Source organism: Coregonus clupeaformis, chromosome 30 (assembly GCF_020615455.1).
Source record: "Coregonus clupeaformis isolate EN_2021a chromosome 30, ASM2061545v1, whole genome shotgun sequence".
Classification (NCBI taxonomy): Eukaryota; Metazoa; Chordata; class Actinopteri; order Salmoniformes; family Salmonidae; genus Coregonus; species Coregonus clupeaformis.
Window position 1 is genome coordinate 2,516,094 of NC_059221.1, and position 12,531 is coordinate 2,528,624.

At 44.8% G+C, this 12,531-nt stretch overlaps 1 protein-coding gene across 4 annotated transcripts in view; it reads right to left on the reverse strand.

Moving 5' to 3' along the window:
- LOC121545515 (rho guanine nucleotide exchange factor 10-like protein) overlaps positions 1-12,531 on the reverse strand; it is a 36,764-nt gene that overhangs the window by 1,639 nt on the left and 22,594 nt on the right. For all 4 annotated transcript variants that reach the window (XM_041856093.2, XM_045209403.1, XM_041856094.2 and 1 more), the window contains 13 exons: positions 11,755-11,925; positions 9,901-10,046; positions 8,481-8,635; positions 7,680-7,795; positions 7,397-7,524; positions 6,798-6,898; positions 6,503-6,624; positions 2,255-2,341; positions 1,837-2,057; positions 1,331-1,488; positions 893-1,035; positions 500-671; positions 61-186 (listed from right to left, as the gene is read on the reverse strand). In XM_041856093.2, coding sequence (XP_041712027.1) covers positions 61-186; positions 500-671; positions 893-1,035; positions 1,331-1,488; positions 1,837-2,057; positions 2,255-2,341; positions 6,503-6,624; positions 6,798-6,898; positions 7,397-7,524; positions 7,680-7,795; positions 8,481-8,635; positions 9,901-10,046; positions 11,755-11,925 — 1,846 coding nt within the window. The remainder of the gene's footprint in view (positions 1-60; positions 187-499; positions 672-892; positions 1,036-1,330; positions 1,489-1,836; positions 2,058-2,254; positions 2,342-6,502; positions 6,625-6,797; positions 6,899-7,396; positions 7,525-7,679; positions 7,796-8,480; positions 8,636-9,900; positions 10,047-11,754; positions 11,926-12,531) is intronic.

Sequence of the window (12,531 nt, forward strand, 5' to 3'; positions counted from 1 at the left end):
GATGCAACCTGATGCCAGCTTTCATGTGCAAACGTTGGTTGTGTCTGTGCCAAGCCTGACCTGTTATTTTGGGGATTCCCTCCAGTTTGGGCACGGGCAGGGTGACGATGATGCCCTGGGCAGTGCCCACCCACAGTAGCCCCTGGCAGATGAGTAGGCTGGTGACCCGGACACTGCCCTGCTGCCCTGGAAGAGACACACAACCACCATTCTGTCACTTCCTCCTTTTCATGTCAACGTTACACCTGCCCACTTCCACATTTATGATCCATCCCTAGCCTCTATGCCTTAGCCTCTTCTGTATATCTGAAATAATTTCATAGATTATCACTAGGGTTTAAATTCCACCTAGCCTTACATAGGGCAATGTGGAGCTAATAACAGATTGCTCATACCTGTTCCAATCCTTTTAGACCTACACAAGTGTCTAGGGGCTGGTTTTGAATCATGTAAGTGAAACAAGTAGTTGGTGACCTGTGACCTTCTACACTGTACTTGCCTGGGCTGAGGAAGGTGGAGCGCGTGGAGATGTTGATCTCCTGCAGGTGCTCCAGTGTCTCCGTGTGGAACAGGCGGATGGATGAGCCCTCGGAGAAGGCCATCCACACCCCTCCCCCCGCCCGCACCATGTGACTCACACTGACCGCGGGCTCCGGATGCGCGTCAAAACTCTTTAAGAGGGGGAGAGTGAGTGAGTGAGTGTGAAAGAGGTGTTATCATCAAGAGAGAGAGAGAGGAAAGAGGTTGTCAATGTGTCCTCTTCATACTAGCTACAGTATCATATTACACCTATCCAATCCTTTTCATGTCATATAGTCCCTCGCTCTCTTCTCTTCCTCATTCCTTCAGCCCTGTGTAAATGAGGGTGTATAGAAGGGTGTGTTTTGCCCACCTGGGTGTGGAGGTTGGAGCCCTGAATGACGGTGACGTGGTTGGCACAGCTGGCCCACACAGCATTCTCTAGGGTTAGGAGGGTGCGGATGGGGCCACTGCCCACAGTCACCAGCCTGCACGACTCAGGGTCCCACAGCCCCTCTGGACACAAGAGAAAATGGTCAGTGTTACTGATGGTTACTTATTTATCCATCACATTGACTTAATCAGGTAGATTATTGAGAACACCATAGAGAAACATGATATCCTGTTGTTCTATTTAAGTCTATGAGAGCATTGTCCAGGAGGGTGTAGTGGTACAACAGCAGACAGAGAGGCAGACCTATAAACCTATAGTATGTTAATCTTAACGTTGTCTTGTAACTTGTAATGGAATACCTTGATTATACAAGGAAATGTCAGGATATGATATTATACAGTTGGATTGCGGTCTCACCTCCACTCTTCCGAGAGTAAACAGACACTTTTCCATTCCCCAGCCCAGCGAACAGGAAGGAGGCAGAGTGTTTCAGGCACAGAACTGGACAACTGTCTGGGTTGGAGAAGGTCAGCAGGCATTGGGCCGAAGTGTCCACGCTACCGTACACAAGAATGCTGGGAAATGGAGTTCATGAGAAATAGGGTGACCTTTACTAGGTATTTGACAATAACATGAGCCAACTTGAATTCTACTGATAGAGTTGTGTGTGGCCACTCGGGCTGATACGTTCCGGTTTCTGCTAGCATTGCTATGGACAATACAAAAGTCACAATGAACTGAATGGTAAATGTCTGTCACTTTTTTCTGATTTGTTGGTTCCTTGATGGAGAATAGTCGATAACCAAATCCAAAAGGTGCAGCATGAAAAATTCTGCCATGTTCAATAAACACATGGGTGTCAGCATATTGTGTAAACTCATTTTGCAGTGTTTGTTTGTACTACAGCACACCCGATGACTCACTTGCCATCCTGCAGGCCTACACAGATGGTGTTTCCAGTCCTGGCTGTGCTCTTGACAGCAGCCTCCCCCTCCTCTTCCTCGTCGGTGGGACAGGGCTCCATCACGTGGTCCAGACACAGGACTGGCACCCCCAGCTGGATGGACTTGACCGTGCGCGGCGTGGAGCGGTTCAGAGAGAAGATTTCCACTTGACCGTGGTTGCGGTCACCTCCACTGGCCACCTGGTCATGACAGATACAGGATGTTAATGGGGCCGACCAGCTTTTGAACACAGATCTACTACGTGACTCTAGATCGCATCAGCCCTCTGAGCAAAAGAGCTAAAGCCTAGGCTTAGGATACTCATCACATGAAAACCATTATAGTTAATTGGACCACCTTGCAACACTTCATCCCAACCACAGTTTGCAGTACTCACCCAAAGGTAGCCCTGCGGCAGAGAGGTGCTGGCTGCAGAGAACGCCAGCAGGGCACACTGGACCGGGTTGTGAAGGGCCGTCAACAGCTACAGACACAACACAACAAAAGCTCAGTTTTACCCACAGACCTACTATACTCAGTTACAGTGAGGGAAAAAAGTTTTTGATCCCCTGCTGATTTTGTACGTTTGCCCACTGACAAAGACATGATCAGTCTATAATTTTAATGGTAGGTTTATTTGAACAGTGAGAGACAGAATAACAACAACAAAATCCAGAAAAACGCATGTCAAAAATGTTATAAATTGATTTGCATTTTAATGAGGGAAATAAGTATTTGACCCCTCTGCAAAACATGACTTAGTACTTGGTGGCAAAACCCTTGTTGGCAATCACAGAGGTCAGACGTTTCTTGTAGTTGGCCACCAGGTTTGCACACATCTCAGGAGGGATTTTGGCTCACTCCTCTTTGCAGATCTTCTCCAAGTCATTAAGGTTTCGAGGCTGACGTTTGGCAACTCGAACCTTCAGCTCCCTCCACAGATTTTCTATGGGATTAAGGTCTGGAGACTGGCTAGGCCACTCCAGGACCTTAATGTGCTTCTTCTTGAGCCACTCCTTTGTTGCCTTGGCCGTGTGTTTTGGGTCATTGTCATGCTGGAATACCCATCCACGACCCATTTTCAATGCCCTGGCTGAGGGAAGGAGGTTCTCACCCAAGATTTGACGGTACATGGCCCCGTCCATTGTCCCTTTGATGCGGTGAAGTTGTCCTGTCCCCTTAGCAGAAAAACACCCCCAAAGCATAATGTTTCCACCTCCATGTTTGACGGTGGGGATGGTGTTCTTGGGGTCATAGGCAGCATTCCTCCTCCTCCAAACACGGCGAGTTGAGTTGATGCCAAAGAGCTCCATTTTGGTCTCATCTGACCACAACACTTTCACCCAGTTCTCCTCTGAATCATTCAGATGTTCATTGGCAAACTTCAGACGGGCCTGTATATGTGCTTTCTTGAGCAGGGGGACCTTGCGGGCGCTGCAGGATTTCAGTCCTTCACGGCGTAGTGTGTTACCAATTGTTTTCTTGGTGACTATGGTCCCAGCTGCCTTGAGATCATTGACAAGATCCTCCCGTGTAGTTCTGGGCTGATTCCTCACCGTTCTCATGATCATTGCAACTCCACGAGGTGAGATCTTGCATGGAGCCCCAGGCCGAGGGAGATTGACAGTTCTTTGTGCTTCTTCCATTTGTGAATAATGGGACCAACTGTTGTCACCTTCTCACCAAGCTGCTTGGCGATGGTCTTGTAGCCCATTCCAGCCTTGTGTAGGTCTACAATCTTGTCCCTGACATCCTTGGAGAGCTCTTTGGTCTTGGCCATGGTGGAGAGTTTGGAATCTGATTGATTGATTGCTTCTGTGGACAGGTGTCTTTTATACAGGTAACAAGCTGAGATTAGGAGCACTCCCTTTAAGAGTGTGCTCCTAATCTCAGCTCGTTACCTGTATAAAAGACACCTGGGAGCCAGAAATCTTTTTGATTGAGAGGGGGTCAAATACTTATTTCCCTCATTAAAATGCAAATCAATTTATAACATTTTTCACATGCGTTTTTCTGGATTTTTTTGTTGTTATTCTGTCTCTCACTGTTCAAATAAACCTACCATTAAAATTATAGACTGATCATTTCTTTGTCAGTGGGCAAACGTACAAAATCAGCAGGGGATCAAATACTTTTTTCCCTCACTGTACTGTATATAGATACACAGTGTCCCAGACATTAGGAACACCTTCTTAATATTGAGTTGCACCCCCTTTTGCCTTCAGAACAGCCTCAATTCATCAGGGCATGGACATTACAAAGTGTCGAAAGCGTTCCACAGGGATGCTGGCCGATGTTGACTCCAGTGCGTCCTACAGTTGTGTCAAGTTGGCTGGATGTCCTTTGGGTGGTGGACCATTCTTGATACACACGGGAAACTGTTGAGCATGAAAAACCCAGCAGCGTTGCAGTTCTTGACACACTCAAACCGGTGTGCCTGGCACCTACTACCATACCCCGTTCAAAGGTACGTCAATATTTTATGTTGCCCATTCACATACACAATCCATGTCTCAATTGTCTCAAGGCTTAAAAATCCTTCTTTAACTTGTCTTCTCTCCTTCATTTACACTGATTGAAGTGGATTTAATGTTTTGTACACTCCGTGTATATGTATTCGGTATTATAGGCAATATATTGTATATTATAGCTAAATTCTCTCTATGAACGGGATATAACAGCAGAGGAATGGAGAGAGTGTGGATACCCTTCCAGAAAAGAACACTGGGTTGAGTCCAAAATGCCCGCACAGGGGGAATAGATTACCATTTTGCACACAGGCTGGTCTGTGATTTACTGTTTACTTGTAATTTATGCAGGCATATTTGTGTTAGAGCCTATCCGGAGAGTCCAGGGGGGGGGGGTTTAGTTTAGAGAAACCAGCAGTTAGTCTTTCAATTTCAACTTGGAAAGATTACTTGGAATAGCATCTAGCATTTTCCTCGCTTTATGGTTTATCTTCAGGAGTCAATGGCCTCAGCCGAGTCCCCAGAAATAAGGCGCTTACCCTTTGATCTCTCCTCTATCCCAAGACAGAGAATATGAAAGTGTCTCCCGAGTGGCGCAGTGGTCTAAGGCACTGCATTGCTAGCTGTGCCACTAGAGATCCTGGTTCGAATCCAGGCTCTGTCATAGCCGGCCGCGACCGGGAGACCCATGGGGCGCCGCACAATTGGCCCAGCGTCGTCCAAGGTAGGGGAGGGTATGGCTGGCAGGGAGATAGCTCAGTTGGTAGAGCATGGCGTTTGCAACGCCAGGGTTGTGGGTTTGATTCCCATGGGGGGCCAGTATAAATAAATTATGTATGCACTCACTAACTGTAAGTTGCTCTGGATAAGAGCGTCTGCTAAATGACGTAAAATGTAAAAAAAAAATGAAAGAGGGGAAACTGAAGCAGATTCACTTATTTTAAAGGGAGAGTAAAACCAGCGGTTGAGTATGTTGATACGGTGTCGGCAGTGTGTGTGTTCAATCATCAATCAATCAAATGTATTTTATAAAGCCCTTTTTACATCAGCAGTTGTCACAAAGTGCTATACAGAACCCCAGTGTAAAACCCAAAAGAGCAAGCCATGCAGATGTATAAGCACAGTGGCCACACACACACGCACAGGCGCACTTTTATTTTACAGAAGGTTTCCTTTCAACTACAACTGCATTATTCTATTATAATGAGTTAGTTTGGCACATTCAAGGTGCCAACAGTGCATATTTCATATCCTCTTCAACAACCTTTGTTTCTTTAACCTTGCCAGGCAAACTAAGGTGGTGTATTAGCATGGCATAACATTACACCTTTCATCTCAACATACCTGCTTTTTGCTCAATAATGGCTTCTTTTGTAACAACTCGAAATACTGCTTTGAGTTATGTTGCTGATTTTTTTCTCTGAGTAACAGAAATGTGCCGGGGGGAAATGCGCAGACGAGACCAAGACTTCATATCATCATACCAATGATAATATAGATGAACTCAACTCAGCAGTCTTGAAATACAATCAAGTGTCGGTCGTTGCAATGGTAATTTAGTGGTCCCTTAGATGAGCAAGGACTGATGTTCTCATCATGCGAGTGAAGGATTCCATTTTCTTTATCAAACAGCTTCCATAATCTCATCAGTCAGTTTGGCTGCATTGTTCAGCTCAGCTGCCAGGAGAAGTAAGAGAGATTGGCAATGAATGAGATGGGACTATAGCATAAGCTGCTAATCATAGCCTGAGACACACAAAGAAACCCCAGTCACACTTCCTTGAGTGCCAATTATTTGATGGTGTTCTGATTCCCCTGTTGGTTCAAGCCAACGCCTGCTACTTCTTGCCCCTGCTCTCCGTTCGACAGCAAATCCAGCATTGTATCAAATACCTTCAGAGGAACTCTTTGTGGTAATGATGATATTTTCCCCACATCTCAAACTTGATTTTTATCTCTACTTTCCCCCGAAATCTACCCCAAAACGCTCTTCTTCATTTAAACTGCATCATTAAGGTAGCACCTCTACTTCAGTTCTTTGAGCACCATAAAAAACAAACATAAAACATATCTTTCTGCTGTCTATAATAGCTTTCATCCTCTCTTACATGGCTTTGATTGGCTGTCAAAATAGGTCCACTCTACCACTGAGCTTCCTCACAGCTGTAGCTGCTTACCTTTTGGTCTTGTGTTTTGGAGGAGAAGATGGGAAGTCGGCAGGCTAGCAGGGGACACCAGAATGGAGGTCTAGTCTTCCCATCATCCTCTGCACACACCCAGCCTGGCGTGTTCTCTTCCCCTGTGTCAACAGTGATATGTTTAGTTGTACACCTCTGCAACATCCTATCCCAGTGGGCAAATGATGACCAATATGCCAAAAAGCTACAAAATGTATTAGGTCTGTGTTAGGAGTCCAAAGCTAAGCTAGGCTTGCTATAATGTTAAATAGCATCGTTGGAGAGCTCGACTCACTCTTGGCTATCTTGGCGAGGTGCAGGCGGTTGACCCAGGAGATCTTGCTGAGGGGACTGGGGGTGTTGAAAACCACCATGAAACTGACTGGTCGTCCAGATCTAAGGAGCAACAAAATACATGCATTAACATCATGTAACACACGTGCATGCACACACACATAAACAGACAATCACAAGTAAGGATGGTGTGGATGGGAATGGAGAGGGACTTTATGAACATCCAGACTACATTCCAGCTCTCCCTGTTCTAGCCATGTCCCTGCTTTCTAGGGCTATGGGCTAGTGGATATATTTGCTAATGCTTGACCTTGAATTGCTTTAGTAGAGATTGAGTTTCTATCAGAAACATTAATAAACGTGTAAGCTCTAACTGCCTATTTTGGCATTAAATAACAGGCTGTAGGAATAGACTAGAGCTGAGAGAGTTCCATTCACAGCTTGGCAGTAGAGGATTAAGAATGTGCCAGGCCTTGCCACCCACTCCAAGCTGCCCTGCCATCTGCTTACCACCTACCTACACACACACACAAACCCCCCCCCCACACACACAGACAGACACACACACAGACACACTTCTTTGGGCCCCTGGGCACTCACTTGTCAGGCTTGCCTGGCACAGCCAGCCGCAGCCGGCACTTGTTGGCACACTGGATCTGTTCCTCTTTGATGTGGATGAGCCTCTGCAGTGCTAGGCACCAGTCCTGCCCTACTGTTGTGTTCAGGTTCTGGAGAAAAACAGAAAGAGGGTGGTAGAGGGATGGTATCACATGATAAACTGTCAAGGTGATGCTGTCTGTCCAATAAACAGTGTTGAAAAGAAAACGTAGGTGTGTGTGTGCGTGAGTGTGTGTGTGTGTGTGTGTGTGTGTGTGTGTCTAACCTGGTAGGTGCCTTGTAAAGTCCCCACCAGCAGGGTGATGTTTTCAACCACAGACAGGTCGTGTTGTAGCTCCTCCAGCTCCTGGTACAGTCTGGGAGGGCCCAGGAACACTTTACCTGGCACACACAGTGTGATCATCACCATCATCATCCTCTATCTCATCCTACTCTTACTCCTCTCAAAGCAGGCATGTCCAATCTTATTTACAAAGGTCTGTTGTGGTTGAAGGCTTTCTCAGTAATACATCTGATTCAACTAATGATCTTTCTTGAGGAGTGGACTGTGATTAGTGGATCAGTTGAATCAGGTGGCTGTAGAAAAAGACGGCTCCTACTACTGCTCTTTGTGGATAAGATAGACAGGATATCCTTGTCACTGTCCCTGTCACCATCATTCTCTGGCATTTCAAGAGTTGGAAATGTTCTGCTGGGTTTCTCCACCAAAACACTTCCACTTGTCATCAACAGTAAGTTAACTCCAAATGAGACTGAACCTCAAAATAATACAGGGATGTTTATCTCAGAAATTAGACTTGAGGGACAACATCTGAACTACTCCCAGAGGGTTACATGCAGCCTCTTTTATCACTCAATTAGGGCACTGAAGCCTTTAGAGATTTCAAAACTAGTCAGTTCTCCCCAAGCAGGTGCCCGTAGAGACACACTTTGAGCTCATACCCAGATTGCTGACAGGCTGGCATGAGTTGCTTTTTCATAGCTTACAATAGTATTTTGTCTTGAATGTGAACGTGTACAATGCATAAAACATTGTTATTGAACTGAATTGAATGTGTGTTCTTACCTGGAACATTTGCAACGTTTAGCCGTTTCCCTGTATCTTTGCTCTGGAAGCTCTCCTGTCCCACCTCCACTACCTGCATCTGCAGCAAGGGGGCACTCCACTTCACCGTGTATTTAGGACCAATGGGAACTAGGCTGCTGATTTCAGGGGGACCCCTAGTGGAAGAAATAGGGACACATTTCACTGGCCTGATCATAGAGATGTTCCCAAAGCTTGTTCTCAATAGTGCCTCCCATGCTGTCAAAGAAGCCATCATTGCAAAGATATTGTCCTCTCTTTTTCCATCTCTATGGGCCTGAACTATAGACCGGTTGGTTGTTTAGCAACAAAACTAATGCGTGTGCAACTATGGGGCAAAACGGAAAGGGTTGGCTTAGATTGTTGACAACATGTAAACTATGTTTAGTCTCCAAATGTTTTTTGGAAAACATAAATACAACTCTTGAGCACTGGTTGTCTCACAAATACATCGTTACAGTTGTTGGTTAGTTAGCTATCAAATGTTTTGCCATATTAGCATAGACATGACATGAGTCAAAACACCTCAAAACATAACATGGTATCAATAACAAGATACAACGAGCTGAAACGAGCCACCTGTGATTCATGTCATTGTTGCTAGCTATCTGACCGTTCAGAATCTTCACACTGTCACACGGGCTTCTGCCTCATCGATGCGTGCATCATTTTCGTGAACAAACTTTGAATGTAAGAGATAACACAATCCTAACAGCAATTGAGAAATCCTGTAAATGTGTCAGTGCTCTTTGAATCAACAACATGAAAGGAGGTCAAGGAATACATCATGCAATTACAGTCCATCTGATCAGTTGAATCCTTCTCCAAACACCAGGACCCCCTACTGATTTTCAGGGCACATTGCTAATCATCAATCCCCATAATTGTGCATGAGAAGAATTGTGATCCGTTCCTCTGGAAATGTGTAAGTTGAGGGCAAAGTTGGCATGAGGCATGAACCGAATCAAGTAGAGTGCAACAAATAATTTATCAGGCTCTCTGATCAAAACTGAGGTTTTGAAGCGCAAAGTTGTAATACATTTTGGGGAAAACTTTACCTTTGTTCATTTACGACATTATCAATGCCGTAATTCTCATATCTACAATAGTCGTGTTGGACAAGATGGAGAAAAAGAGAGTTGGTCGACATTAATACACAGTGTGGTTGTCATTCGACAACACAACATTAGATCAGTGGAGGCTGGTAGGAGGATCTATAGGAGGACAGGCTCATTGTAATGGCTGGAATGGAATAAATAGAATGGAGTCAAACATGTGGTTTCCATATGTTTGATGTGTTTGATACCGTTCCATTAATTCAATTTCAGCCCTTCCTCCTTTAGCTCCTCCCACCAGTCTCCTCTGCATTAGAAAGTATGTCTCATCCGTAGTGCTGACTCACTTGACGTTGATGTTTGCACAGATGAGGGTGTCGTTCAGCAGGAAGATTTTGCGCTCCTTGGACTTAAGGACCTGTCCTTTCTCCCCGTACACCGTCTCAATCAGCACCTCACACAGTATCAGCTGCCTCTGGTCTGAGTTCAAGAGCTATAGAGGGGACACAAATATCACACACTATCCACATCACACACACACACACACACACAACACACTTCCTCACTAACACTTACACACAATGGAATTGACTAAAACATTTGTTTTTCTTATTTACCTTTAAAAAATACATGTCGTTTCGAGAAAGACAGACAGACAGAGGAAATCATTGGTGGCGTCTTTAGCATATGTACAGTGGCTTGCGAAAGTATTCACCCTCCTTGGCATTTTTCCTACTTTGCTGCCTTACAACCTTGAATTAAAATTGATTTTTTGGGGGTTTGTATCATTTGATTTACACAACATGCCTACCACTTTAAAGATGCACATTCTTTTTTCTTGTGAAACAAACAAGAAATAAGACCCAAAAAAATGACAACTTGAGAGTGCATACATATTCACCCCCCTCCCCCCTCTTTAAGCTTGGCACATCTAGCCACTGGGATTTTTTCCCATTCTTCAAGGCAAAACTGCTCCAGCTCCTTCAAGTTGGATGGGTTCCACTGGTGTACAGCAATCTTTAAGTCATACCACATATTCTCAATTGGATTGAGGTCTGGGCTTTGACTAGGCCTTTCCAAGACATTTAAATGTTTCACCTTAAACCACTCAAGTGTTGCTTTAGCAGTATGCTTATGGTCATTGTCCTGCTGGAAGGTGAACCTCCGTCCCAGTCTGAAATCTCTGGAAGACTGAAACAGGTTATCCTCAAGAATTTCCCTGTATTTAGCGCCATCCATCATTCCTTCAATTCTGACCAGTTTCCCAGTCCCTGTCGGTGTTCTCAGGGTGATGAGAGGTGTTGGGTTTGCACCAGACATAGCGTTTTCCTTGATGGCCAAAAAGCTCAATTTTAGTCTCATCTGACCAGAGTACCTTCTTCCATATGTTTGGGGAGTCTCCCACATGCCTTTTGGCGAACACCAAACGTGTTTGCTTATTTTTTTTCTTTAAGCAATGGCTTTTTTTTTTTTGTGGTCCTATGGACAGATACTCCAATCTCTGCTGTGGAGCTTTGCAGCTCCTTCAGGGTTATCTTTGGTCTCTTTGTTGCCTCTCTGATTAATGCCCTCCTTGCCTGGTCCGTGAGTTTTGGTGGGCGGCCCTCTCTTGGCAGGTTTGTTGTGGTGCCATATTCTTTCAATTTTTTAATAATGGATTTAATGGTGCTCTGTGGGATGTTCAAAGTTTCTGATATTTTTTTATAACCCAACCCTGATCTATACTTCTCCACAACTTTGTCCCTGACCTGTTTGGAGAGCTCCTTGGTCTTCATGGTGCCGCTTGCTTGGTGGTGCCCCTTGCTTAGTGGTGTTGCAGACTCTGGGCTTTTCAGAACAGGTGTATATATACACTGAGATCATGTGACAGATCATGTGACACTTAGATTGCACACAGATGGACTTTATTTAACAAATTATGTGACTTCTGAAGGTAATTGATTGCACCAGATCTTATTTAGGGACTTCATAGCAAAGGGGGTGAATACATATGCATGCACCACTTTTCCGTTACTTATTTTTTAGAATTTTTTGAAACAAGTAATTTTTTAAATTTCACTTCACCAATTTGGACTATTTTGTGTATGTCCATTACATGAAATCCAAATTAAAATCCATTTAAATTACAGGTTGCAATGCAACAAAATAGGAAAAACGCCAAGTGGGATGAATACTTTTGCAAGGCACTGTATATGTGTCACCTTGCTCAGTTGACGGTCACCAATGCTGCGTGCCAGCTGCTGGATTTCAGCGACCTGGTCAGCGACTCGTTTCTGCTCGTTCAGCCTCTCGGCCAACGTCTCCAGCTCGGTGAGGGCCAACTGCAGGGGCAGGCGGTCAGGGTGGGCCCGGGGAGTGTTCTTCAGCATGTCCTGAAGGAGGGAGAGAGCAAGAGTGGGGGGGAGAAGGAGAGAGAGTGTGTGTGTGAGAGAGTGTGAGAGAGAGAGACAGACAGACAGACAGAGAGAGAGAGAGACACAGACAGACAGACAGACAGACAGACAGACAGACAGACAGACAGACAGACAGACAGACAGACAGACAGACAGACAGACAGACAGACAGAGAGACAGAGAGACAGAGAGACAGAGAGACAGAGAGACAGAGAGACAGAGAGACAGAGAGAGAGTGTGAGAGAGAAAACAGTCTTCAGTTAGGGAGCCACATTTCACTACAAACACTCTCCTTCTGACTTCCTCAGTAATAATGAAGTCATAGGATTCCCCTAAGAGAGCTGTCTGGGTTTCTACCTGATTCGCTTGGCAGAGCACACTATAATAAGGCCTTTTTCTAAATATAAATGTTTATGAGAAGCTTTAAAATAGTTTGGGTTTTCCTTGTTCCTCTTCTCTCACATGCTTTGTTCCATGGAGCTTAGTACAGAATACTTAAACCTAATCAACACATAAACTAAAATATAAGTAACGATGAGTACACGTTAGTGTATAGCCTATAGCATAGATTTATATAAATCATGA